We start from the raw sequence: 26,831 nt of genomic DNA, 5'->3' as shown, positions 1-26,831 counted from the left end.
CATTTATGAATAAATAATTGTCGATCAATGTGGTTAATTAGTTTAATTATTTGTAAATATATAGTATGCATGTTGTAACTGTGTTGTAAATTTAGATAAGAACAAAATGCTAGTCACTCCTCAAACTATCACAAATTCGACAGTTTAATCATTTAAGTTTTAATTTCGACTAATCACTCCTTATACTTTCCAAATTCGAGCAATCTGGTCATTCTGTTATCTTTCCATCCAATTTGAGTGTTAAGTTATTTTTTGGGCAAACAAAAATTGGATGGACTTCACCCAAATTGAATAGAAAGATGACGGAATGACCAGATTGCTCGAATTTGAAAAGTATAAGGAGTGATCAATTGAAGCTTGAATGAGTAAATTGTCAAGTTTGTAAAATTGTGAGGAGTGACCAGTATTTTAGCATTTAGATAAATTGTGATTTTTTAGTTGTAAACTAAGTTTATGGATGAAAGTGCCATACCAAACAAATCGACTATTATTGAATTTAGCTATTACATGAACGTAAATCAAAACGGAGAAGAATTTCTTTAATCATTTTTATTTTTTTGAAGGAGCTTTATTTCTTAAATAGTTAGAAAACTTTCTAACTACAACTATACTGGCATTGACACAACCATGTTGAGCCTAGCTTGTCACAAAATCCAACTCCATCTTTATACTTGCTTGCACAGTTTTGAGCACAACACTGGTCACTGCATTTGGCACTACAAACACCCAAGCCAGCATTGCATTTTTTTGGTGGTGGACAATCGAAGTAACACTTGCATGTATTTGTTGAATCACATGTGCCGGAGCCACGGGGATGTTTTTCAATGCAACCTTGATTACAATTGATGTCTTGACAAGAACCGATCGATTCGTTGCATACATTTGCCTTTGCCAATAACCCCATTATAGTGACTGCATATCACCATTTGCGAATAATAAAGCTAATATTAGTTATCATGCAAGCATTGATATATGCTCTATCTAATTTAGACCCAGTCAATTTTTTGTTATAAGAATGGATCAGATGTCAATCATTTTATAAACCAGACGTACAAGTACACATAATGATCCACTCCCGTGAGGTTATAAAAAAGAACCATTACCTAAAACAAGCATATTTTTCTACCATGAAACAGAACTGGCTAAACCTATTCAATAGATTTGTAATCAAATATAGAGGAAATAGCACATGTCATCTATAGATTGTTAACATTCTCAGTCATTTGTATATTTTGTTATGATCTACCTTGAATAATTATTTTAGAGATAGACTTACGTGAACATTTGATTAACATTTGGATGTCTCTTGGATATCATTATTGATCAAGAGTAAACAAATTAGTAATACTTTTTAAATATTGATTATAAAAACAATTGAACATATATAAGAAAAAACTGAGTAAATAATTAATTTGCGCTAACAAGTCATAAGAACTTAGAGATCTTAATTAATCAATCGTAACATAATTATTCTAAAGATCAAATTAGATATCATTTTTGCCTGAATAACTAGTATATTATTCACATTAAAGTTTTTTTATTGCTCATTATTACCTGATACAAACGCAAGGAGAACAAGCTGAGAGCAAAATGAGAGAGCCATGGGGGAGAGCTTGGTCTTCTTTGGTCCTAAATGTATATTTAAATTATGAATGAAACATGGTTTGGAGTTTGAGAATAGGATGTCATTTATAGGTTGAATGGAGAATAAAGATAAGGAAGCTAGGTATAATTTGGTGCAGAAAAACAAAGATATTGTGGTGGAGATCAAGATCTCTAATGTTTTTGTATCAATTGCAGGTTCAATTTCTTAGAATAGCAATTTATGAGATTTCTTTCTCCTTTTGTGTTGAATTTTCTTACATCCAATTATATCTTGATTGCTTAATTACAAAAATATGTATATTTTGGAAATTAAGATGACAAAAAATTGTGTAAAATATGGTAATATTTCCAAGTAATATGTTGTGATATTAAAAAGCAAATCCAACCTTGCATTTCAAGCGTGAATAATTTAGAATTTTTATTTTTGAAATCAACGATAATGTTATATTAGAAAGTAGGAGATTGAGTCAATATGAACATGGAATGCCCTATAGGACTTATCATGTGAAACAACTAATATTTAGAAACTAAGGTTTAGTTGGATCTATGATGACAAACCATAAAATGAATCTAAAAGAACTCAATTAACTAAAGCGTCTTTGAACTATAAGACAACGGTCACTTGTTAAAACTTATGGATCATTCTTACGTAGAAGGGGTAATCCTACGATCATTCTCCACAAACTCCAAAATTGCAGCCATATTAGCAAGGAAATGTCAAATCCAAGAATAGACCCACACCAAAATCTGGACCCAACAAAATAGCCAAGCCCAGATGAAGGCCCAATTCTGTTTACTAAGGCACCTAGAGAACTAGGCACCCAACTATCAATCTTGTCACCGGTCTTAACCAGAAAAGTGTTGAAAACAAATAGAAACAACCTAGAACACTTTTGATCCTATCATAATAAATACTAGATTTTTTTATATAGACGGTATAATCAATTTTTTCAATTGTTCATTCTTTCATTTTTTTCTACAGACTTTTGTAGATTTGAGATTTCGCTACTTAACTCTCAAAATTGTTCTTCGAGATTGTTTCATTTTTCTTGAAGATAAGGTGTGCTATAATTTTTGGTGAATTATGGCATCAATGTTTTTGCTGAGTTTTTCTGTAGGAAAGTGAAAACTTAAAGCTTTACTATCTCCCTTTCTTACTTTTAGATCTACTCTCTGATTCATCATATTCGGGAAACAAAAGTTTCTAAAAGGTTTTTCAAGATTTCATGTATCTTTCAATTTAATTGCTTGCTGATGAATATCATTAGCGAGTTTCTCGGTTCTAGCTAACTTCTTTTCAATATATTAGAGATATTGCTTTTCTTTGAGATAATCTAGTTTGAGTTCAAACTTAGCTAATCTAGAATTAATCTCCTCGAGTCAATTTATTCAAAGACTAAACCTCTCGAGTTGATCTGAAACTTTGGATTTGTCTGCGCTTTTTTCTCTAGATATGTGATCTAAAAATTCAATCAGGCTTGGCACTAGGTCAAAATGTCAAATAGACAATAGTTGATAGACAATGTATGACAAAAAAACCATTGTCTAAAAACACAGACAATGGTTTCGAAAAAAGCATTGTCTGAAAATTTTGTGCGCACAACAGTTTTATAGGTACCATTATCAGATTTCATGTAAGACAATACTTGATATTTTGCCTCAAAACACATTGTCCATGTTTTTGCCACAAACAATGGTTTTGTAACTGGATATTGTCTATACACGTGTTGAGGACAATGTTTTTATTCTTTTCCGAAACATTGTCCAAACTGTTTTACACATTATATATTTTACAATAACTTGATTGAAAGGTTTTGATGCATTGTCCGAAAAAAATGACCAACAATGCTTCTTATAAATACAAGGGAATTCTCGTCTTTTGCACATAGTACAAATCAAAGTTGGGCTCTCACTAAAGTCGCCAACTCTCACTCTGTCGCGCCTCTCTCTCCTTCAAGATAAGCCACCTTTCCATTTTCTTCCCCAATTCTCTTTCTTCTTCCCTCTGCCGACGTCAATAAGGCCAACTCCGGCCGCCACCATCTTCTTCCAATCATAACATACCCAAACTCATAATCCAACAACAACTCATACCACCCCCATCGTCACCAGCTATGGATTCCCTATTCCCAGCGATTTCTCGCTATAGCATCGTCGCCACTCGATTCTTGGAGATGAAGGAGATCATGCAAGTTCTCTCTTCTATCTTCCTTTATGTCTCCTCATGTCTATTATATTCGATTTGCTATTACAATCTTTCACTTCAATTGTTTTTAAACCCTAGTTTGAGATTTGCGGATAATACTCAGTAGCCTCCATTGCCTAGCCTTCCCTACTTGATGTTGTGGCCACTTTCAACCACCTTGTCGCTGAGATTATAGTTGACAGAAGCAAGAACTTCGACGATGGTTCTGGCCTTCCTCAAGCTACTCATCGTTGGAATGTCGACCCCCTCATAGCTGGAATGTGGAATGTAAATGTAGTAATGTAGGCTTATGATGTTGTTTGTTTTATGTTTTGCAGTGTCTCAGTCTGTGAAGAAGATTATCGAGATCAATCCTTACATGCTTGAAATTATGGCTGGAGGAGCTGTTGACTGCCAATTTTGGCATATGAATTTGGGGATTAAGGTATTATATGTAGATTGTATTCTAATTACATATTAGTTGATAATTTTCAAATAGGATTGATGTTGAATTGTGATATAATATAGTTTTGGTGCTCTGTATTTCCAAGTTGCTATTACATGGACAATAAGTAGTATAGTTGTTGCTTGTTCTTTGGCCTAGCATTAACCTGTTCTTTGGATTATATTGATACTCGCAAATTTATTTCTCCATGATTGTGGTTGCATCATATCTTTGTTTACTTTGTTATGTTTGAACTAACATGAGTGTATCAGTGGACCGTGCAAGTCAGATTGTAAGTTTGTTTGTATGCAGTACAATTCGCTTCAAATTGATATGGAGTGCACTTTTTTTCATATGGTTTGACAGTTGTATATATATATATATATATTCTAGACAAATTGTTCACAAGCCATATGTTGCCAAGTCTGATACATTATTGTTTCTCTGTTAGGGATTAGTAGGTACCTTATTAGGTTCCCCTACTAAATTCCTTTACTTCAACCTTCTACTTTAGTTTAGTATAGTAATGTGTAAGATGAATTATAATGCTGTATTTGTTGACTCTTGTATGGATTACTGATATACAATTGTTTAATATAACTCAGTGCAGACTTCACGAATTGGCAAACAAGCGCAAAATTTCAATTACATGTGCATCCAAGCTCTTGGCCAAAATTTCGTGGCATGGGTCTGTCTGTTGGGAATTGGGACCATGATAGCTAGGTGGGATGAAACGGTAATGGATATGAATCTTGTCAAAATAAATTTGCGAGTATCAATATAATCCTCAGTCATTTATTAAACTATTGTGTATGCTTTCTTGATGTAGGGTCTTGGTCTTTATTATGTGGACAGTGAGGGAGGAAGGTTGAAAGGGATGTAGGGGTGGAAAAAGCTCTCTAGAGATGATGTAGGGGAACTTCAATACATATACTATCTTAGGTAAGTGATTATGTGAGTTAGATTTATGTTCACTGATATATTTATACTTTGTTTGGGTTTTAATTTCGAGCTCTTCACTTTTGAATCATACTTTTTGGTCTGACAATGAGTTTGTTGTTGATAGAAACAAAGATAACTTGATCCTTCTGGTGAGTAGATATTATATTTTGAATTTCAGTGTCATTGCCTCTCTCTCTCTCTCTCTCTCTCTCTCTCTCTATGTTTTCAGATTGAACAATATTGCAAATATTCATTGATGTAGGGGCAATTGTATATACTGGGTCACTTAAGGTAAGAATTACATTAATGACCTTGTGAAAAGCTGTCAATATTAGAGTTGATATTTTGTGTTTTCTAGTTTGTCGTATATGGTTGAGAATGAAGAATAAAATAAGATGCAGTTAATGACTATGTCATATATAATCTTGTAGTAGTACAAAAGTTATGGGTAAGCATATAAGAAAATGGTGGTTAACTTAAATATGTTTCTAGAGTACTCTTCATTTGGGAATGGCCTGCCCATTAGTGATTGGTTTGGTACACTATTAATTTGAAGAGAAAAATGGTGAATGGGAAATGTCTATTTTATTTGATCCAATGTGTTCAATTAGGGAGGAGTGTAGTAATAGTAGAATATTTTCCCATGGGATTCATATAGTTTTGCAGTTTCACTACATAACTCTTGCAATGTATAGCATCATGAATTCATGATGTGTGACTAATGATCACATTTGGCTTTGGTATATAGTTAATCTATGTACGTATCTTTTTTACTGCAACTATTTCTCTAAACATATATAATTTAGTTGATAAATTTGATATTTGTGGACTGCATCGATCCATTTTCCTTGAGGTGCTTACTGTATGACATTGCATCATTATGGAAGGTGAAGAATCCTTGCATAAAACTTCCACGACTGTATATTGTGTTATTGACAAATCTGGAATCTTAATTTTTTTAAAATTTTATATTATGGCATTATATCTATGGAAACTAATGTTTTACTGTTTTCAATAAAATTTGTGTAGATCTTCAAAGGGTAGGAGCTCAAGCTGATTTGGTACTATATGATGGAAAGACCCATACAGTGACTTGTTCATTCAAGTAAGTTTCTGATGTGCAAGCCTTGTACAATTGGCACTGTTGCAAATTTATAGCCTCTATCATTACTTGTAGTCGTGTAACCAACAATTATAGTTCATTAGTACTTATGGAGCTCATTCTCCTGATCTTCATGTTGACATGTAATATTTTAGCTTACCTTTGTTCTTTCTACCATCAATGTTGTAGCTTTGAATGACTTATTTTGCTTAACACTAGTGGTGACCATAAGATAATTATGGTCTGCTGATAAAAAGCACTTTATGCGACGTTCTTAATATGTTTTTACCTCAATTTGTACTTTTCTTAGCCCTTATTGTTGTACTATTGAGTTATTGAGTCGTAGTAAGAGTCTTCAGCGGTATTGGATGCATTTTTGTGCTTACATGAATTAAAAACGCATAATTCATTTAGAGTCATAGTTTGACTAGGAATCCTTATTAGGTTTTGAAACTAATTATCTCTTACTTATGATTTTATTTTCTTATTTTCAGATTGGATTAAAGAGATAATTAAAGAAGAAAAAAGATGGAGCCAAGTCATGCAACAATTAAATAGAATATGATCATTAAAGGCATAAAACATGACATGTTTTATGGATTAAAATATGGCATGTTTTAGGGATTAAAGCATGGCATGTTTTAGGAATTAAAGCATGGCATGTTTTAGGGAATAAAACATGACATGATTTAAGGGATTAAAGCATGACATTATAATATGAGGAAAGATATAACTACCCTCATTCTTTCCTCTATATATATATGACTTCATCTCTCAAATAACATCACTTCTCATTAGCATTCAAGAGCCAAAACTCTACCAAAACATCACCATAAACTTCCCTCACAAATTAGCCAAGCCATCCACCCTAAAACCATCATCATCTCCACCGAGTTTCACTTATTGCAGCCGTACCTCTAAGGTTCTTATAACGTGTGATTCTCGCAACTCATCTCAATGACTACGTCTATTTGTGTTAATTTACAATTCTTTGTCTATGAAGATTGTAATTGTTGTTTATGTGGAAATATTGGTTTTGTATTTGTTTTAGAATTTTCAGATTGTATTTAATATATTTTTTAGACTATTCCGAATTTATGTTCTTATAATTATTGAAGTTTGTATTTCTATTGTTGTGTTCTAATCATTTTTCTCATACTTTTAGATAATTTTCGTATATGTGCATATGAATTTAGTGCTTGTATGCAGTCCCTAAGATTGTGTTTGAGTGCTAGATTCATCAACCATATTGACACAAATCGAATCATGCCATAAGTCGGTTCGGTTTGTGTTGATTAAAAGTGGTAAAAATTCTGGAAATTTGCTGTGAAACCATGGTGGGTGACACCACACATGAAACATGTCATCAACAAAGATTTGGTGCTTAAATATAATCTTGTTTGATTTGTACTCTAAGTGTTATTGAATTCGATTGCATGCAAATTTAGATTAGGCCCTAAGTTAATCTAAATGTTAATTGAAATCTTGCATGATTAGATGATCCCCTAAGGCTCTAATTGTATTGGTGTCTAAAAAGTATGTAATTGGTCAAATTAGAATGCATGATAGGTTCAAACTTGTAATTATGTGGTGTAATAGTAAATTTGGTTTAACTTTGTTAAAGAGAAGTCGATCATGTAAATAGTAATTTATGTTTTATTTTAGTAGTTAATAATCAATCTCAAACCCCCCATTATTTGTTAACACTAAAAGTTTAGAGTTCCCTTCAATTCCCCGGAAAAAACGATCCCTACTTATTCTATACTAACGATGATATTTTACAGGGTTTATTATAGACGTTTTAACCAACGCTCTATCATTTTAGTCCCGTTGCCGGGGAATTGAGAAAATCTCAATTTTTTGAAGTGTTAATTATGTATTATATCGTATATTTGTAAAAATAAATTATAAGTATCTTTCTGTTAAAAAAATTTACAAGTATTTTTTTACATCTTAAAAAAAAGTAAATCTCTGCAAATTTTTTTTACTTTTTTTTGTTAAGTGTAAAAATACTTGTAAATTGTAAAAAAATTAACTTTTTTTTTTGTAAAGTGTAAAATGAAAAAAAAATACAATTAAATTGTAAAAAAATGGTTTAGTCATTATTTTTTTTATACTTGTATTTCATTCTTTATACAACTACTAATATTTCTTTTATTTCATTTTATACTTACCACTAACATTTTGTGTGTCTTTGTATAACTTAGTTGTCAGTTGTGGACTTTAAAGAAAGAGTTGGAGAATTCTATTGTTAACAGTTGATTGAAGCTCTCAATGACTTGGAAGGACGACAAGTGTTACAAGGAGCGGAGTTCCACCACACTCTAACTTTTGATTCATGATTTGCAATTAATCTAACTCATACTAACTTTTACTTAATCATTAACACTTTACTAACTTATTCTTTGAGATCATATCTCCAGTTTCTAATTATCTTTCTTTTGATGCGATGCAGTCTAAGAGTGGAGTGAACTTACATTGAGTTTTGACATAGCAAGGAGGCACAAATTTGGAGGTGTACAACTCTAAGCGACGTCGCTTAAGAAGAATCAGAAGAGTCTAGGCTAAAAGACTATAAAAGTTAAGCGCTGCATGGGAGACAACCCATTTCAACCGTATATGTAGAGGAGTCGTCTACGAGAGTTTGAATTTTCTAATCCCTTCACTCTTATGGTTGAATTGTATATGTGTTGATATGCCATCTTATTCTATGTTTGTGAATTACATTCTTACTATTGAGCTTACATTGAGAACAATGTAATTTTCTAAGTGTGGGGTAGGGTTGCAAGATCATTGATTGTTTGTTTTTGCTTTGATTTATTGTTTGTGTCATGATATAAAAAAAATTAAAAAAAATTGAAAAAAAAATTTGTATTGCTTTATTGAGTCTTACGATGCCCCTAAAGTATATGATGATTATGTCTCTAAATACATAGATGATGGTTTTGCATTCCATAAGAATTAAATTGTAAGTTTCATTGATGATGTGGATTTGGTATCAACATGTGAGATTTGGATTGATTGATTATGACATACATGTTTTGGTCAGTTTAAAGTCCATAACAATCTGTGAGTTTTTGAGCTTATATGTATTTTCTTCATGAGATGTAACATGAAATTTCGTGGTTTTTCGTGAACCTCACTATTCTTTGCATATTCAATAACTATGTGTCATAGCTTTTAATGTTACTAGAACTCACTATGATTATTGAAACTTTTAAGTCATAAAATGCTCTGATTTTGAAAAGGATTTATGGATCATTTCTAGGAATACCACCACTTTAGCCAAACAGTCATGTATCTCTATATGTGTCATGTTTAGGACCCCTTAGTTGAACCCCATTTGAGCCTATATTGAGCATTTTCTTCATCACCTATGTTATCTCTATGCTTAGTATAGTTACCTCTACCTTGTCCTATAGACTTGACAGAATTTTTGTTGAGATGATGTTGTGATGATGCAGGAAATAAGTGTGGGGTGGAAGACATTTGAAAAAAAAAAGAATCAACAAGCTTTTAAGCAAGCATTGACGAGAAAAAAAAACAAGAAAAAAAAATAAATGATGAACTCGGTAAGAAAAGAAAAAAATGTTATGTTGTCTTCCATTTGTGATTTGGAGTTGAGTTGTAATTGAAGGTCTAAAAATTTTTACTTTGCCTTTGTCTATGTTCACTTTGTGGTTAGAATGATGATTATGCCCAACTTGTTATATTCGGCCCCTAATGGTGTGTAGTGTCATAATGATGATGTTTACTCTACTAAGTCTATAGGATTACCTTTGTGATTCCTTGATATTCCATGCCTTTAGCTAAGCCTAAACATTTACCTTATCTAATGATCCTAATGATTCTTAAAATGAGCAAATCTTGGTTTGTGGAGATGATCACAAGAGTTGAGCATATGGTTTTGGTCCATTTGCGCACTTAGTTGTTACATGAGGTTTTCCTATGTTATTCACAAAGTGCTTTCATTTTTTTGAAATATGCAAATTATTTGATGCTTTAATATCATTTCTTTTGCATATATTTGTGTGTGAATGATAACTATGAATCTGAGTGAAAATAAGAGAGTATGCCTTGTGAGAAGGATTGGATTGACTAAACATGTTAAATGTTTATTGTCTCATATCTGACTTATTCATACTATGAAGAATGTGTATGATGGAATTTATGTGCTTACATTCAAATGCTTAAACTTGAAAGCTATGTGTTTTGAGATTCTGAGGCAATCATTTAGGGGCAATAGTGTCTTATTTAGTTTTGTTTTGCTAAGGCACTAGCAAAAACCAAGTGTGTGGTAGTTGATAGGAGCACTTTGTGCGACGTTCTTAACATGTTTTTACCTCAATTTGTACTTTTCTTAGCCCTTATTGTTGTACTATTGAGTTATTGAGTTGTAGTAAGAGTCTTGAACGGTATTGGATGTATTTTTGTGCTTACATGAGTTAAAAACGCATAATTGGTTTAGAGTCTTAGTTTGACTAGGAATCCTTGTTAGGTTTTGAAACTAATTATCTCTTACTTGTGATTTTATTTTCTTATTTTCAGATTGGATTGTAGAGATAATTAAAGAAAAAAAAGATTGAGCCAAGTCATACAACAATTAAATAGAAGATGATCATTAAAGGCATAAAACATGACATGTTTTAGGGAATAAAACATGGCATGTTTTAGGGATTAAAGCATGACATGTTTTAGGGAATAAAACATGGCATGATTTAATGGATTAAAACATGGCATTATAATATGAGAAAAGATGCAACTACGATGATTCTTTCCCCTATATATACATGACTTCATCTCTCAAATAACATCACTTCTCATTAGCATTTAATAGCCAAAACTCTATCAAAACATCACCATAAAGTTCCCTCACAAATTAGCCAAGCCATCCACCCTAAAACCATCATCATCTCCACCGAGTTTCACTTATTGCAGCCGTACCTCTAAGGTTCTTATAACGTGTGATTCTCGCAACTCATCTCAATGACTTCGTCTATTTGTGTTAATATACAATTCTTTGTCTATGAAGATTGTAAGTTGTTGCTTATGTAGAAATATTGGTTTTGTATTTGTTTTAGAATTTTCAGATTGTATTTGATATTTGTTTTAGAATATACCGAATTTATGTTCTTACAATTATTGAAGTTTGTATTTCTATGTTGTGTTCTAATCATCTTTCTGATACTTTTAGATAATTTTCAGATATGTGCATATGAATTAAGTGCTTGGATGCAGTCTCTAAGATTGTGTTTAAGTGCTAGATTCATTAACCATATTGATACAAATCGAATCATACCCTAAGTATGTTCGGTTTGTGTTGATTAAAAGTGGTAAAAATTCTGGAAATTTGCATGTGAAACCATGGTGGGTGACGCCACACATGAAACAAGTCATTAACAAAGATTTGGTGCTTAAATGTAATCTTGTTTGATTTCTACTCTAAGTGTTATTGAATTCGATTACATGCAAATTTAGATTAGGCCCTAAGTCAATCTAAATGTTAATTGAAATCTTGCATGATTAGATGATCCCCTAAGGCTCTAATTATATTGGTGTCTAAAAATTATGTAATTGGTCAAATTAGAATGCATGATAGGTCCGAACTTGTAATTATATGGTGTAATAGTAAATATGGTTTAAGTTTGTTAAAGATAAGTCGATCATGTAAATAGTAATTTAGGTTTTATTTTAGTAGTTAATAATCAATCTCAAACCGCCCATTATTTGTTAACACTAAGAGTTTAGAGTTCCCTTCAATTCCCCGAAAAGAACGATTCATGCTTATTCTATACTAACGATGATGTTTTACAAGGTTTATTATAGACGTTTTAACCAACGCTCTATCATCTGCTAACATGTTTTGGTACTTTTGCATGGTTTAAGCAAGCATGGAATTATTTTAGATTATGGTTCGAGACCAAGTGTAGCTTGAAATGTTGAAATGCAGCCGCAATTATTTTAGAGGCTTCTTAGTGAAACTTTTGTATAATGTTGAACTACTAGCTAGAGATGATGGATTTGGTTGTGATGATATATATGGAGAATTTGTTCTGATGGAATTTATGACCTTTTTGTTTAGTTGTGCTTGATGGATGAAATTGATAGGTATTTTCGATTAATGAAGTATAGACAATAGTTTCTCACAAAACATATGTTTAAAACACATTGTCTAACAAAACCAAAGACAATAGTCAAAAATAAAAAAAGACCATTGACCAAATTGATTAGAAACCATTGTCCAAGATGAATTATACACAATAGGCAAGGTAGAAGAGTACCATTATTAGATATATCCTCATACGATGCTTGTAAATTAAAAACCATTCTCTTCTGGTGTTCAGACAATGACTATTTTAACGGTGTCCATTGTCTAAGTTGATTTGAGACAATGCTTTTTGTGCATTGTCTGAACCATGTAACAGACAATTGTTTAATTGACAATGGTACACCCTTATACCAGACAATGGGTAAAAACCAATGTCAACCTCTATTTTTGGCCTAGTGTGGTCTTGAAGAATCAAGTTATGCTACTCTAATTTCTCTCTAGAGATGAATATGTTCGTCGTATAAAGTATTCAATACTCTACAGACGTATTCAATGGAATATGCCTTGAATGAAAGCATACTTGTCACTTATCACTTCCTTTTTCGGTGTAAAATGATTGATAACTTTTAGTTTTTGATTATTTTTTATTGGTTGAAAGAAGCCAATTTTGTGGCATAAGCCTATTCATGTGTTTTTGAGCAAAACAGACTCTAATACCAGCTATACGGATCTAACCGATACTCAGAAAATCAAGAGGTTTTTGATCCTCTTGCAGAGTTTCTTTAAGAATTCTTTTTTTTTAATAGAGTAGATTTCTACTTGGACTTGGAAAATAATATCCTAGTATCCTTGAGTATTTTTATCAAGTTCTGATCTAGACTTTTTTAGTTTTCTTAATCTTTCTATTTCTTCGTGTAATTGTTTATATGTCATTTTCCAGCCTGCTATATAGTCTAGTATAGTCTAGTATAAATTGTTTCAATAACTTCTGATAAAAATTTAACTGTTTACCTTCGAGTACAAATGTTAGATTTTAGGTGCATAATATTAAAATAAACAAACTCAAATATGAGCCCACTACACTTCGTCAGGTAAAAATAAACTTTATTTAATGGCGTAACTGTTTCATATACCAATTTTTTGGAGTCAAAACTTAAGATATGGTTTTGATATTTTAGAAAGATGTGATACCAAAGTTAAGAGTTGAGCAAAGATGGGATACTCTTTGAACAATTCTCCCTCCTAGGTATTATTATTTTTAGATCAGGTTCAATAACTGAAATGCTACAATAAGTATAGTGTGAGTTGAACTCAAACCCCCTCCTCCCCCCATTTAACAAGGATAGATCATGTCACTAGACTAAATGGTACTTGGCTTTTAGTCTTATTCTAATAAATTTTTACTATAACAATAATAACAACAACTTAACCTTCAAGAGCACCACTACCCGCCCTTCTTTAATTAGTAGTGACCTCTTCAGCCAATATTCTCAAAAACATTTGAACATGTGATCATATCAACATGAGTAGAGTACCAGCAACACCATGTATTGTTCAAGCAACTAGTGCAGTCAAAATTAACTTTAATGGCCCGGTGGTTGGCAACTCATTGGCAGGTGGGCTTTTGTGATTTGCGGTTCCCTTGGCAGCCCCATAGCTGAAAACTTCAGAAAAATCCTTAGTTCTACTTGTCGCAGCTCTAGCATTATGTGGCATGTCTTGTTTTTGCTAAAGACAATGAACATAGAAGGTCAAAAGTGGAAGTGGAAATAGACTCTTTCTTGTCATTGATGAAATAGCACACTTATGACATAGTTTGCTGGATATAATTTCTTGGGTGAATCAAGCTCCTAATCAGGCTACTCATACTCTTGTTTTAGATATTATAAAATTCTAGATGCACCTTAGATGCTCCCTTATTTTATTTTTATTATTTCCATCAAAGAAAGTGTATATGCTAAAAAAGAAAGATACCCCGCACTCAAAGTAAAGTTTAACTTAAAAGACAGAAGTAACTCCAACCAAAAGAAATGCATAATTTTCACATCCAGTTTTTACAAATCTTTTATTCGCCTAAATGCAATTGTTTTGATATGTGATGCACAAGTAAAATTTGATTTCCACTCACTTGAATAGATATCAAAGACTTGCAATCAAATTCTCTAATTTGTTTTTACTTAGTAGAGAAGACAATTCGATTTAAATATAGTGAAAAGTACGAGCGCCTATTAGGACCAACAAAAAGAATTACTCCCATGAGTACCTAACATCTAATTTCCCTTAATCCTGAATAAATAAACGTATAATTACCTTCTAGAGCCCGTTTAAAGCACTTTATTCCGGTAGCCATTAAACTAAGTTCATGGCCAAACCCTAGCCAGCGCCAAAACCCCACTCTTGCGCACCTGAGAGAGTAAAACATGTTACATGTATTTAACATATGGTGAATCCTCTATCCCTAATATCATCCTTGGTTCTAATCAATAAAATTCGTAAAAAAAAAAAATTCAACAAGAGACCAAATATGTTATTAGATTAAATTGATCCATTACATGAAAATAAAATCTAAAAAGAGAAGATATTATATTATCATCCTTATTACATTTATTTCTCAAAGAGTTTTTAACAAGGATATTGGCATTAACACAGCCATGTCGACCTTAGCTTGTCACTGTTTCCAACTCCATCTTTATATTTGGTTGCATAGTTTTGAGCACAACATTGATCATCACATTTGCCACTACAAAGGCCCAAGCTCATTGCATGTTTTGGTTTTGGACAGTCGAAATAACACTTGCATGTGCTTTTAGATCAGAAGTTCCAGCACCACCGGGATGTTTAACGGCACAAGCGTTGTTACAATTGATGGCTCGACAAGTACCGATCGATTCATTTCATAGTTTTGCCTTCACCAATAGCCCCATTATGACAGTTGTATATCACAATTTACAAGTATGCTTATGTCAGTTAACATTGATAACAACGTATGATTTAGTTTCTTTAAAAATACAAAATGTATTATATAACTTACTTTAGACTCAATTATCTCAAAATGGAAAACGGTCATTTAATCAATCAAACAAGGTTCTTTTTTCTTTTGAAGGGGGTTTGAAACTTAGCCTAATTAGCCGCCTGATTCCATTTATTGTAATATAATCAATTTTTTTTTGTGTCTGAGAGACCACAACACCTAGACCCCGCGCTATTGAAAAAACAGGATTATGATCGTCATGTAGAACATTCAGAACAATGTCAAGTTCAGAGTCTCATCTAACAAAATCTCATCAATGAAAAGAGGTTAAGATCCCCATTATTTCGTATTTTAATCTAATTACAATAATTTTTTATGCATAATAGTGGAGAATAAGTGAATAACACATTAATTAACTCTTTGATGTCTCTCTAAATGCATGTTGAATTGGAATAAGCAAACCAATAATACTTTCTATTAGGGCTCGTCAACGGGCCGGGTCGGACCAGAGTTTTATAAAAAGTCTAGGATCCAATCCCACTCATATAAAGCGGGATTTTCACGCTTTTACGGGCTGAACCGAATAGCTTATCGTGAATCTGGGCGAGTCATGCTTTGTTATAAGTACATTTCTAATCATATTAATTTGTTTTGGGGGTTTGGAACCCGGAAAGTCCGGGAGGCTCATCCCCACACGGCAATGCCTAAATGAGTTCATTGAAATAAAAATTGCAAAATACAAACTGTAGGTAAGAGGCCATGAGGGCACCATATAAGCCTTCTTCAGTTCAAAGTCATTCCCAATTACTACATAGATGTTTGAACAAAATATTTTAACAACTTTCCAATTACGTACATATGAGAGGAAGATTGTAACTCATAAAGATAATAATAACATCATAATGTTACAAGCAAATAAATAATTTATTTGTACTATAATCCCCATATATATATTATGAACATGATAAATATATATAAATATGAGTAATTCATTGGCTTGTAACACTCACTCAATGCTTTGAAAATGAAACGTATGTTCAACTTCATAATTTAAGATTACTCAAAATGATATTGTATTTTGAAATTCAACAATTTTTTTTATATAAAATCTAGATTCACACATTCATGCATGTTAATATGCTATACATGTAATGTACCAAACCATCATTAATTGATATATTAGAATCTATCTTATTGAATATTATATATATATATTATCGTGTGCTTAATTTCTTTATATATATATATTTTGTGTACCTAATTGGCATCTCACACAAGATCATATTTTTTTGAGAAAAAAAGGACTATAATCAATAGTGACTACTGCAAATATGTATGTATTCCAAATATGCATTAGTTACATTCGTCACTATTTTGAAATTTATATTCTTGCTTTTTCTTTTTTAATCTTTCAACTACGGAAAATTTACTTATTTAATAGAGATATGCACTGATATTTATTAAGCAGTATTATTTTTACATATAAATATTTATTATTATTTATTCAGCATATTAGCATAATATATAATGATATTATTTGTATATAACTATATGTCTATATATCATATATTTGCGGGCTTTCACGGCCAAGCTTGATGAGCTTTAGGCGAGCTGGGCCGGGTTTCTCACCCCTAAACCAAGCCTGACCCTCTACCCACCGGGCCAGGCCTATAACAGGCTTTTATGCGGGCATGTCTCTAGGCTCATCCGGCTTGCAGGCCTCCATTGGTCCACTTGATCTGCGGGCTTAATGATGAGGCTTATTTTCTACATACGGTTTATTCATGATGGAAAAACATAGCAACTATTTGGTCTAATAATATAGTCTCTTATTGTTAAGTGAGAGGTTGTGACTTCCGCTCATACCAAATCATCGTAGCATTTCAGTTGTAAACCCGATAAAAAAAAAGAAAGAACATATATCATCAAAAACTTGTAAATATTTAGTGCTCACCAGGAGTTGGGATCTCAAGCACTTTGCTAATATATATCGTACTTGTTAAACATTTTAATTGGATATCATTTCCGCCTAGAATACTCATGTACTGATGAAAATAAAGTTGGTGCGTTAGTTATTTTACCAGCTGCAAAAGCAAGGAGAAGAAGCCGAGTGCAGGATGTGATCTAGCTTCTCAATTTTTGTCTTCCCAAATATTTATTGAAATGCTGATGGATATGTATTTTTGGAATTAGGGTTCAATAATTTATAGGATGTATAGAAATTAAAAATAAGGAAGGTTTATTTTGGTCAGAGAGTATCATATTATTCTGAAGGTGGAAATGGATCGATACCCTCATTATTACATTGTTTAACGTTTTTTTTAGAAGATGCAGATTTTTGACTAATTTATAACATTTAATTGGGCTTGCATATAAATTAAACTTTTGTAAACACAATTAAATGTTACAAGATTTATGTGCACTGATATTATTCGATCAAAGAGGTTGATTTTTCTTAATGCACATGGTGAAAAAAGAAACTATGCTCCACTCAAAATAAAGAAACTATGCTCAACGTTTAAAACAATCAACTGTTACAATATCTTTGTGCACCGGTTTGATAAATGTTAAATCTTCTTAGCAAAAGACATGAGTTGAGTTATGACTCTTTTTCTCCCTCTCCTCTCTCTCGTCTCTGCCCTAGACATCATTCTAACTTTCTAAGTGACGGCGGCTAGGACTGGGAATGGAAAAGGATAGGACGAGATTATGCTAATTTCGTGTCCGGTTTCATTTTTTTTAACTTGGGACGGGCCCTTGTCTTTTTTGAGTTTAATCCAACCGGAAGATTGGGTCAACTCTCGCCATCTTGAATTTTGAATTTCTTATCAACAAATAAGTAATCAACAATGAATTTTGCTAATTTTTAACAAAATAAATCGCTGGATTTTCAGTCCTAAAATATTGAATGAGATATTCAGAGTGGGGCAACAGCTGGGGAGTGATATGACCAGAATTGGTCCTTATTGGTGAAGACAAAACATGAAGAATAATTTAGTCGTGAGAGGCTTTGTTTGATATGAAACACAAACGTGAAAACAGTTTCTTTCCCTTACCTACTCTGCAACACCGATGGTGAATGGCTCCCCTAAACAGAGATTTTAGAAGCCACAAGGTAAGTTTGGAAAGACAATGCTGCCTACAACTTCTGGGTCGATCTTGTTTCTATCTCTCGCATTTTCATAAGCAACAGAATCACAAGCATGGGCTCAGACATGTTCCCCTACCACTTGATCAATAATGCTTATCCTCTCTTGCTCCAATCACTACAATGATCTATATATACTTGGTCCTATAACTTTTCACTCCCCAAGGATATGCTTACATCTTCATAACAATGAAAAGTTTGCAAATGGTTCTGTTCTGTTTCCTTATCGCAGCTCTTTATCTCTCTTCCTATAGCATCAGTTCCTCTTATGTAAGTATACAACCAATAAGGAAACTGAGCATGTCATTCACCAACAAGAAACATGAAAATCCAAAGAACAAGGTACGGCTTCTGATGCATGAATAGTGGTTTATCTGCTTCCAAATTTTCAGGCACAAGGGAAAAGTATCTGCAGTTACATGCATTGAGAATAATTCTTTTCTGAAGTTCATTATGACAGATATACACCTTTGTAGTAAATAACTGTGTTTGTGGTAGTGTTGTTCAAAACCATCATAAAGATTGTGCTAAATGCAGGTCATTCATGGAGAGTCAGAGACATCGACAGTCCAAGAAAGTAGCAATAGTAATATAGATGATATTGTTTACCAGATTGATTACCACGGAGTGACTACACATCCGACTCCAACACCCAGACACTCCAAACCATAGAAACTTTTTCATTGCAGCTTATACAGTGTTGTACTTGTATATTTCATTATTTCTAGGTTATATATGAAATAAGCAAAGGTGATATTGATGAAACTTTCTGTACGTTATCATATTTTCTTTTCATGGTTTCCCTACACCAGCATAAGTTTTTCTTCTGATCTGAGTAAAACACAGGAAGGTGATCACATTATGTTTAGAGCTATAGTTCATAAAGAAAGCAATCATTACCTGCCCACCTTTGATATAAATCTGCTTCTAACATTTAGAATCATATATGACAAGGTAGCTAGCTTGATCCATTCCTGTCCGTCAGCTCCCAATCCTGTCAGAAGCGCTCAGGAGCAAATAGAAACAGAACAAATTAGTGGGGTATGAAGGAGGGAAAATAAAGAAATATACTTATATACATCATAATTGATGATGCAGTGAAACCATTCCATTCATATATTGCTTCCTGACCTTCCTATATCTATCTAACAGTAATTTATAACTAACTATTGCATCCTCAAATATCACGTTTTCACAAAACCTAGATTTAAGCTGCTGAAAAATGCAGCTTCTACATCCTCGTTGTATTGATACATGATGACAGTAGAGCTGTCATCCCCATGAAAGGTATATTCTGGTAATGATTTGGGCTGCATTCCTTCTCCATATTGAGAATACCGAGCCATTTGATCCGTTGCAAGGGATCCTTGTTTTCCTGAACTGCTAATTCTATGCTCCTAAACACTTCCAAGAACCTACTCCCAACACCAATTTTATCAATCAGCTGACAAAAAATGATTCCGTGGTTCAAATCAAGCCAGATATATGTATGTGACCATGGAAAAATCGAAGCAACCAAGCAAGCCTTCCTAAAGGGAGGATCCGAATCACCAATCAACCCAATGGCAACATGGAAGAGACTCACAGATATATCATGAATGCTCCAGACGAAAACTCAAACGAATTGTTAACTTGTTTCTGGTTCTGGTACCAACTGAAGAATGCAACATGAACAAATCCTTCCCACCTGTATTAGAATGAAGCAGAGAATGTGAGACAGATAGTATGAGAGCCTAGCAGAGGTGAGCACTAACATCAAGTAATCATATATGATTGTGATTTGAAAAAAAAATCTGTCATGTCATCTGAATTTTTTTTTTCTTCTTGTATATTTATTTATTTATTTTTGTAAGAATCACCAAAAATATGTAACTTTTAATACAAAACCAACCTTCATATTCTATCTGTTCTGAAATCGAGTATTTATATTTCTGCACTGATTTAATACAAGGGTTGCATTAACAACATGTTCATAAGTGAAACTTTGAGCCGATTCATATTAACAATTGAACAACACTTTCTGTAGACAAGCCAACTCTACACGGTCATAATCAAATTTAATTTTTTCACTCCATATCCTATAAGAATATAGAGCTTACAAGGAGAGGACAAATGTTTCGTTCCATGATCAATATAAGTTTTCATTTCCATATACTGAATAGTATAAATTATAACACATATGATTACCAACTGGGAAGTATATGTGTATTTTATTTAAATATTATTATTTTATGTACACTGAGTAAAGTATAGAAGGTCACGAAAAATCTTCACACTAATATTAAAAGTGGAATCTGCTCAAATACACAAATCAGAGACAACAGGCTGCAGCCTTCTTATAGAGATGGGTCCAAGTTGTCTCTGTCTAATAGGAAAAAGTTTCTATTAATGCATACCATATCATTTGGTCTTGAATGTGGATCAAAAGCACATGCAATGTTGAGTTTCATTGTCAGAATATAGTCGTTAAGGGGTTACTCAACCAATCGAAAGATATTCCATACGTATATGCATACCCAGTCATATGGAAATGTGAGATGAATGACCAAATGAAGTTAATGATCATAAAAAAAAATTTATATATATATATTAGCAGAACTGGCCATCCAGGAAAGAAAGACGAAAGGATAAAGCAAATCAAATAGAAAAGGATTCAAAAGAAGAAAAATCAAAATAGCATAGGCACTGAGGACACTCTCATGTGTAATGTCAGAGATTACATTAGAGTCAATGACAGCTATTGGGTAGAGTGATAGGGATACATTCAGTAGGACATTATGCAATCTCATTCACACAGAATTCTGAAGATGCTATTAAACAATTTAGACATAGAATTAAAATTCTGGAAACAGGAATCATTTCACGACACGAGATATAAAAGGGAGATCACAATCCATGTGTATCCTATTGCATAACTTGTAGATAAGGTATCTATCTCAAAACATTCATATTGCAAGATCCCTTAATAACCCTGAAATCCTTTATGTGATTACAAATTATTCAGAAAACTACTCCAATTCTCAGTAGAGTACTGTACCTTAGACCGCAAGCAATCCTATTTTGTGTAAGACCCCCCACATATTTTATAATATCGACATTTTTCTATGAGCAAAAGAAATTTAACCCCACATGAGCAGATCAGAGCAGAGCAGTCAATTTAAACTCTCTGAATGGTAAGTAATGTCCTATGTTCATTCAACTGTCAAGAACTACAAAGGCATGGTATTTATGAATGATTTTCAAGCATACATTAAACCCAAAAAAAAAATAGCAAGACCAATTATCAGTAACTTTAAACTAATATTTTATCAATGTCAACGCATACTTACTCGAATGGAGGTTCAACCTCGATACCAAGTGTAATGTGTAAGGAACAGCTAGCAGACCCATCAAGACTAACATTTTCATTGCATGCCTCATGAAGAACACCTCTGGGGATATACAAAATATCACCTTCACTAAGCAAATAATGTTTGCAGTCATCCATCAAGTTATGAACTTCAGAACCATATAGTCTATCAAGAGGGTCATATAATCGAGGTAACTGATCATTTAACTGAGAAGAAACTCTTCATCTCTTATTCCCAACAAGTTGGCATACAAAGACACAGTGGTCATCATAGTGACAAGCCAAACCCTGAGAATTTGGTGGTGTCAAGTACAGATTGGCACCTACAGATGGTTGACCGAAAGCAGATGCTAATCCTTCTGCAATAGCAGCAACACTGTCAAACCGGAACTCCATTCCGCGTAACTCCACGGTATAACCCTCTTTATAAGCTTCCTCGCATTTTGAAACATCCTCGGTGCAAAGACAAAGAGTATCCTTTACACTGCAAGATGACAGACTGTTCGCAAAGAAATGCACTTCCTTCTTGCATATTGTTTTCACAACCCGAATGTCCTGCTGGTAAATTAGAGGACAACCCAATATATTCTGCACCTCCTCCAGAAATGCAAGGATGTTCAACTCGTCTGAAACAATAGGAAGACAAGAAACCATCCCCTGAAGCATAGAAGAAAGAAACAAAGGATATGTCTACACCAAGTTCACTGGCATCAGGCCGAAAAGATCATCCTCCTCAACTCTAATCCATGCAGCCATCCTCCTCACAAGAAACGGTGACACCTCCCAGTGGTTCAACACGAAATCTCTAAAACCCGACTCTGAGAAGCCAAACACCCCTCTCTCAACCACACGACAAGGCAAAGGCGAGATATTCCTAGACGCGAAAACCGAAAGCCGGAAGAGGCTCTCAGCCACATGACTAACTCTAATGTTGCTAACACACACGTCTCCCCCTTGTCTAGAATCCACAGGGCTTGCGAGTGACATTGCATTCCGAACATTTTCCCACAGATTCCTCATAAATGCAAAGAAAGGTTGCGAAAAATGTCCCGGGATCTTCTCCAGTTGTTCAATTTCACAGGCATTGATGAGAACAATAGCAGCATTAATAATCAAAACCGAAAGTTCATCCATCTTAAACCCTACACTAACTGAGCTTAAATCTTTGCTATCTCCAGAGGCACAGCACACAGTAACTGAAGTTTTCGATGTTTATGAATCCGAAAAAAAACCGAAATCTATAATGAAATGTATAACAATTCATAAACTAAGAACAACAAAAACAAAAAGCAAGGTTGTTAAACTGTGAATAACTCTGATTGAGACTCACATAATCGCCGGAAGCGCGGAGTGCTCGATCAAACAGCGACGTCCGACGGCAGTAGTGCACAAATCGAGAAGCGCATTGCAGGCGGCGACGGAGCACCTGGTGCGGGGGTTGCTCAAAGCGGCGAGCAAGGCGTGGATGATGTCATCGTCGGAAGCGATGGTGCGGGTGAGGAGAGAGGGGAGGAGGGAGAGGAGGAGGGGGTTGGGGAAGGAGCGGCGGAGTTTGTTTAGGGAGTTGGTGAGCAAGGGACGGTGGGAGTCGGGGGTTGTGGAGGAGAGGGCGGCGAGTAAGAGGGCGAAGGCGGTGGTGTTCGCCGACGGCGTCAGGTTCCGGATTACGTTTTCTTTTGCTGCGGCTCTCCATTTTTGTTTTGTTTACTGACGAGTGCGAGTTGAAAAGAGCTGTTCTAATGAAGTATCTATCCCTTTTGGTAAAAGCTCTTGGATGTCAAAAAAATTCTTGAATGTCAAAAATCGAAAATTTTCAGTACCATTCTTCCTTGACATTATTCTAAAAAAAAAAATTGTCGTAACAGTTCAGTTATTAACCTGATTATAACGAAATTTTAGAAAATTCTAAACAATACACTTTATCTTAACGTGATTAAATGTAATGATATAAAGATACGAAACATTAAAAAAAATTTCGGTGTTCCTAGCAATTTGCCCCACGAGATGCCACAGATTTCCTTCTCCTTGCGAATTTCAAGGCTAAATCAGTATCTCACACTCTCAAAGTGATATTATATCTCTAATATGTTACCATACTACGCCTTCACATTTTTTCTTTGCACGAATTATTTTCACATGTGCACAGATAATATAGGAAGTTCAAATTTTTGTGTGAAACTATTGGCATTAAAACATCGTTTCCAATTACATTAGTGGAGATGGAGATAAGCTGGCATTTGGACAAACTAGGTTAGATTTTAGTCATTTTACCGATCATTTTGGTACTTCTATACTAATGAAGGCGGTGACTATCGTTCTAGGCTACATTGCGATATACAGTAATTGCATTCTCATGATTTTCTAAAAAAAATTGCTTATCATTATATCTCTTCTAACATAATAATTACTCAGCATAACAAAACTATTGTTAACAACCTAAGTCACCTTTAAGCTGTAGTTCATGACAGACAATACATGAGTTAACAATAACAATATAAACTGGCCGGCTATACTTTGTTATGACGCTGCTTCATGCTTCATTGAACCTTCCTGCCGATCACACGAGGAAGTTCTTCTCGAGTGTAAGGGAACTTCTCAGACAAAGTAAACACTAAACAGTGGTTCATCGTCTGAGCTACCAGCTACCTCTCTAATTGCATGATCTCATGCATATTCTAATGACCTTCAAATGAGAATTACCACAACATTTCCAACTTGAATCAGTTGAATGTATCTGAAACAGTGCTCAAAACATTTTGTATATCGACTGAGGAAGGTGCCTTTGGCCATTATTACTGTCACGGTGTCCTTTTATCCCATATATCGACTGAGGATCTCTCCCTCTTTTTTATACTAGCGCTCTGTGACTAACACAATTCTAAAGATGCAAATATCAGTGTAACTACTGCATATAATATCCCAATCAGTACATGAAGCATACAAATGAAGAATGAACTAATGAAGCATCTTCTGTAAATTATCATACCCCAATTGATAGTGAAGGCGTTAGTTTACAACAATGCATTCAATTTTGATGATAAATAACTTGCAAGTTTCTGGTTGTTGGTAACTGTCTACAGGTCATCCTTATGCTTGCCCTCCAGGCCTAGAAGCTTGGCCAGTTCTCCACTTTCATATGCTGCAACAGTATCTACACAAACACCATAGCAGGAGTCATTAGAAAATTCAATACACCAATCACATTGCCCAGAAACAATCATGGGAAGCACAAAGGCTGAAACGGAAAGCAGTTACGAACTTACCATCAGATCCCCCAATGTACTTTCCATTTACAAACACCTGCGGTACAGTACGCCTTCCAATAATCTCGCTCAAAGCATCTTGGATGTCCCGACCATCAACTGAAAGACACATGCGGACTCCAATCAATACTTTGTAGAAATAGTACATGTGTAGCCACAGAGAGAGGTGCACTCATAATTTTCACAGAAACAGTTTGTAGTTGCCAAAATTATTCTTCCGAGCATGCTTTTCAAAGCTACCACGTTAAATTCCCAAAATGCAATCTCAGAAAGTTAATCCTATGATCGAATTGGGACCTAACACAAGCTCTAGTATTGGAGCATAAGGCCGAACAATGCACATTCATAGTGCTAATTCAAGCTAACTTTCAGTGGTTCTACAACTACAAGAAGCATTTTAGCTGCCAATTTTTACCTGAATACTAATGCCAAGTACTATAAACATTTCTAACCTGGAATTCTATGCCCTGCCAATTTATGTACCATTGGGTATTCAAAGAACAAAAATTCAAACACATCCATGCAATTCAAGATGTAAATTCATCACCTCTACTCTTTTCTCCAAATTGGTTTCTACCCAAAATTTCAATCCCAAACTTTAGGAACAAGACCCATGATTTTAATCAGTCCATGAACGCAAACACAAAATCAGTAAAGTCTAAGTTTAACGCACCTCTCTCGTCAAGCTCAACCACATACGGCACCTGTTTCAACTCTTTGAAAACAGCCTTCGCCCTTCGACAGTATCTACAAAAATCACCCAACAAAACTGTCAAATGAGAAAAACATGGCGAAATCACCGCATGCAAATCTGAAATCTATTGAAAGAATGAAATCGAAAATCAAGAAATGAAATCACAGCAAACAAAATAGTGGGGATGGGAAGAGGAGATTACGGGCAATAAGACTTGGAGAAGATGGCGATCTTGTTGGAGGAGACGGTCTTTTTGATGAAAGCGACGGAGTCGGCGGAGGAAGATGAGGAAGTGAGTTTCCAGACCAGAGAGGTGAGTAACACGGTTGCAGCTATAACTGATAAGACCGTCTTGGCTGAAGCCATCTGATGATGATGGCGATTGAGATCTCACGCGCCGCGAGGTTTACGCAGTTCGCAAGACAAGTCGGAAACGATTGAGACTTGGGGCGGGCTGTCTCTCCCTCGGGGTTTTATTACAGAACGAATATAGTTTGGAAGAAGGACCTCAAGCTCACGTGGCCTCATACTCACTCACGTGATCTTCCACTCGCATTACGCGCAATGAAAAATTCATAGATTATTTAAACTTCATATGAATTTAGTTAGAATTTCTTGTCTTGTATTTGGAAGATTTTAATAGATTTTACAATAGTATGTTGGCAAGATTTACTAGTTACTTGCACCCTTATTAATTTTATACATGCATGTTAAATAATAACAAACATCCCTATTTTAAAGTCACATGAGTTTGATTCAATTCTATAACTTCCATAAGCATCAATAAAATAAAGGTACTGTTTCAGGATGAAATAATTATATATTATTGAATGATATAGGGGCATATATATAGGCATTACAAAACCACAATCCCGTAGGATTCGGAGTCCTAATCTATTACGGAGATGCTAATCTATCTCCTAACAGGAAACCTATTAGGCTAAGACACAGACAAGGGTAGAATAGTAATTCTCCCTGAACACTCCCCCTTGTGTCGCATGCCTACGTTGCATGGTGCATACATCGTTGCCTCGGTAAAAACCTTGTCAAGCAAAATAAAAACCTCTTGGGTAAAAAC

At 34.2% G+C, this 26,831-nt stretch overlaps 2 protein-coding genes and 1 long non-coding RNA gene across 3 annotated transcripts; 1 reads left to right on the top strand and 2 right to left on the bottom strand.

Annotated features, from left to right (window-relative positions):
• The first annotated feature begins 3,719 nt into the window (after positions 1-3,719).
• LOC126792055 (proteasome subunit beta type-5-like) lies at positions 3,720-5,118 on the top strand. Its single transcript, XM_050518556.1, has 4 exons — positions 3,720-3,831; positions 4,129-4,235; positions 4,846-4,971; positions 5,065-5,118. The coding sequence occupies exons 1-4, from the start codon at positions 3,720-3,722 to the stop codon at positions 5,116-5,118; spliced, it is 399 nt and encodes a 132-aa protein (XP_050374513.1).
• A 13,097-nt stretch (positions 5,119-18,215) lies between these two features.
• On the bottom strand, positions 18,216-23,019 carry LOC126790806 (uncharacterized). The gene is made up of 3 exons (XR_007671766.1): positions 21,777-23,019; positions 19,348-20,134; positions 18,216-18,856 (listed from the first exon to the last, which is right to left on the bottom strand). It is a non-coding gene; the product is annotated as an uncharacterized LOC126790806 (long non-coding RNA).
• Positions 23,020-24,692: 1,673 nt separating this feature from the next.
• Positions 24,693-26,238, bottom strand: LOC126791391 (glutaredoxin-C4). Its single transcript, XM_050517839.1, has 4 exons — positions 25,956-26,238; positions 25,733-25,806; positions 25,060-25,158; positions 24,693-24,947 (listed from the first exon to the last, which is right to left on the bottom strand). Exons 1-4 carry the CDS (start codon positions 26,117-26,119, stop codon positions 24,871-24,873), a joined length of 414 nt encoding a protein of 137 aa, XP_050373796.1. The 5' UTR covers positions 26,120-26,238; the 3' UTR covers positions 24,693-24,870.
• Between the last annotated feature and the right edge of the window lie 593 nt (positions 26,239-26,831).

The sequence above is a fragment of the Argentina anserina genome, chromosome 4 (genome assembly GCF_933775445.1).
Source record: "Argentina anserina chromosome 4, drPotAnse1.1, whole genome shotgun sequence".
In the NCBI taxonomy this organism is placed as follows: domain Eukaryota; kingdom Viridiplantae; phylum Streptophyta; class Magnoliopsida; order Rosales; family Rosaceae; genus Argentina; species Argentina anserina.
Note: the sequence above shows the minus strand (reverse complement) of the source record. Positions and strands in the feature narration are given on the sequence as shown.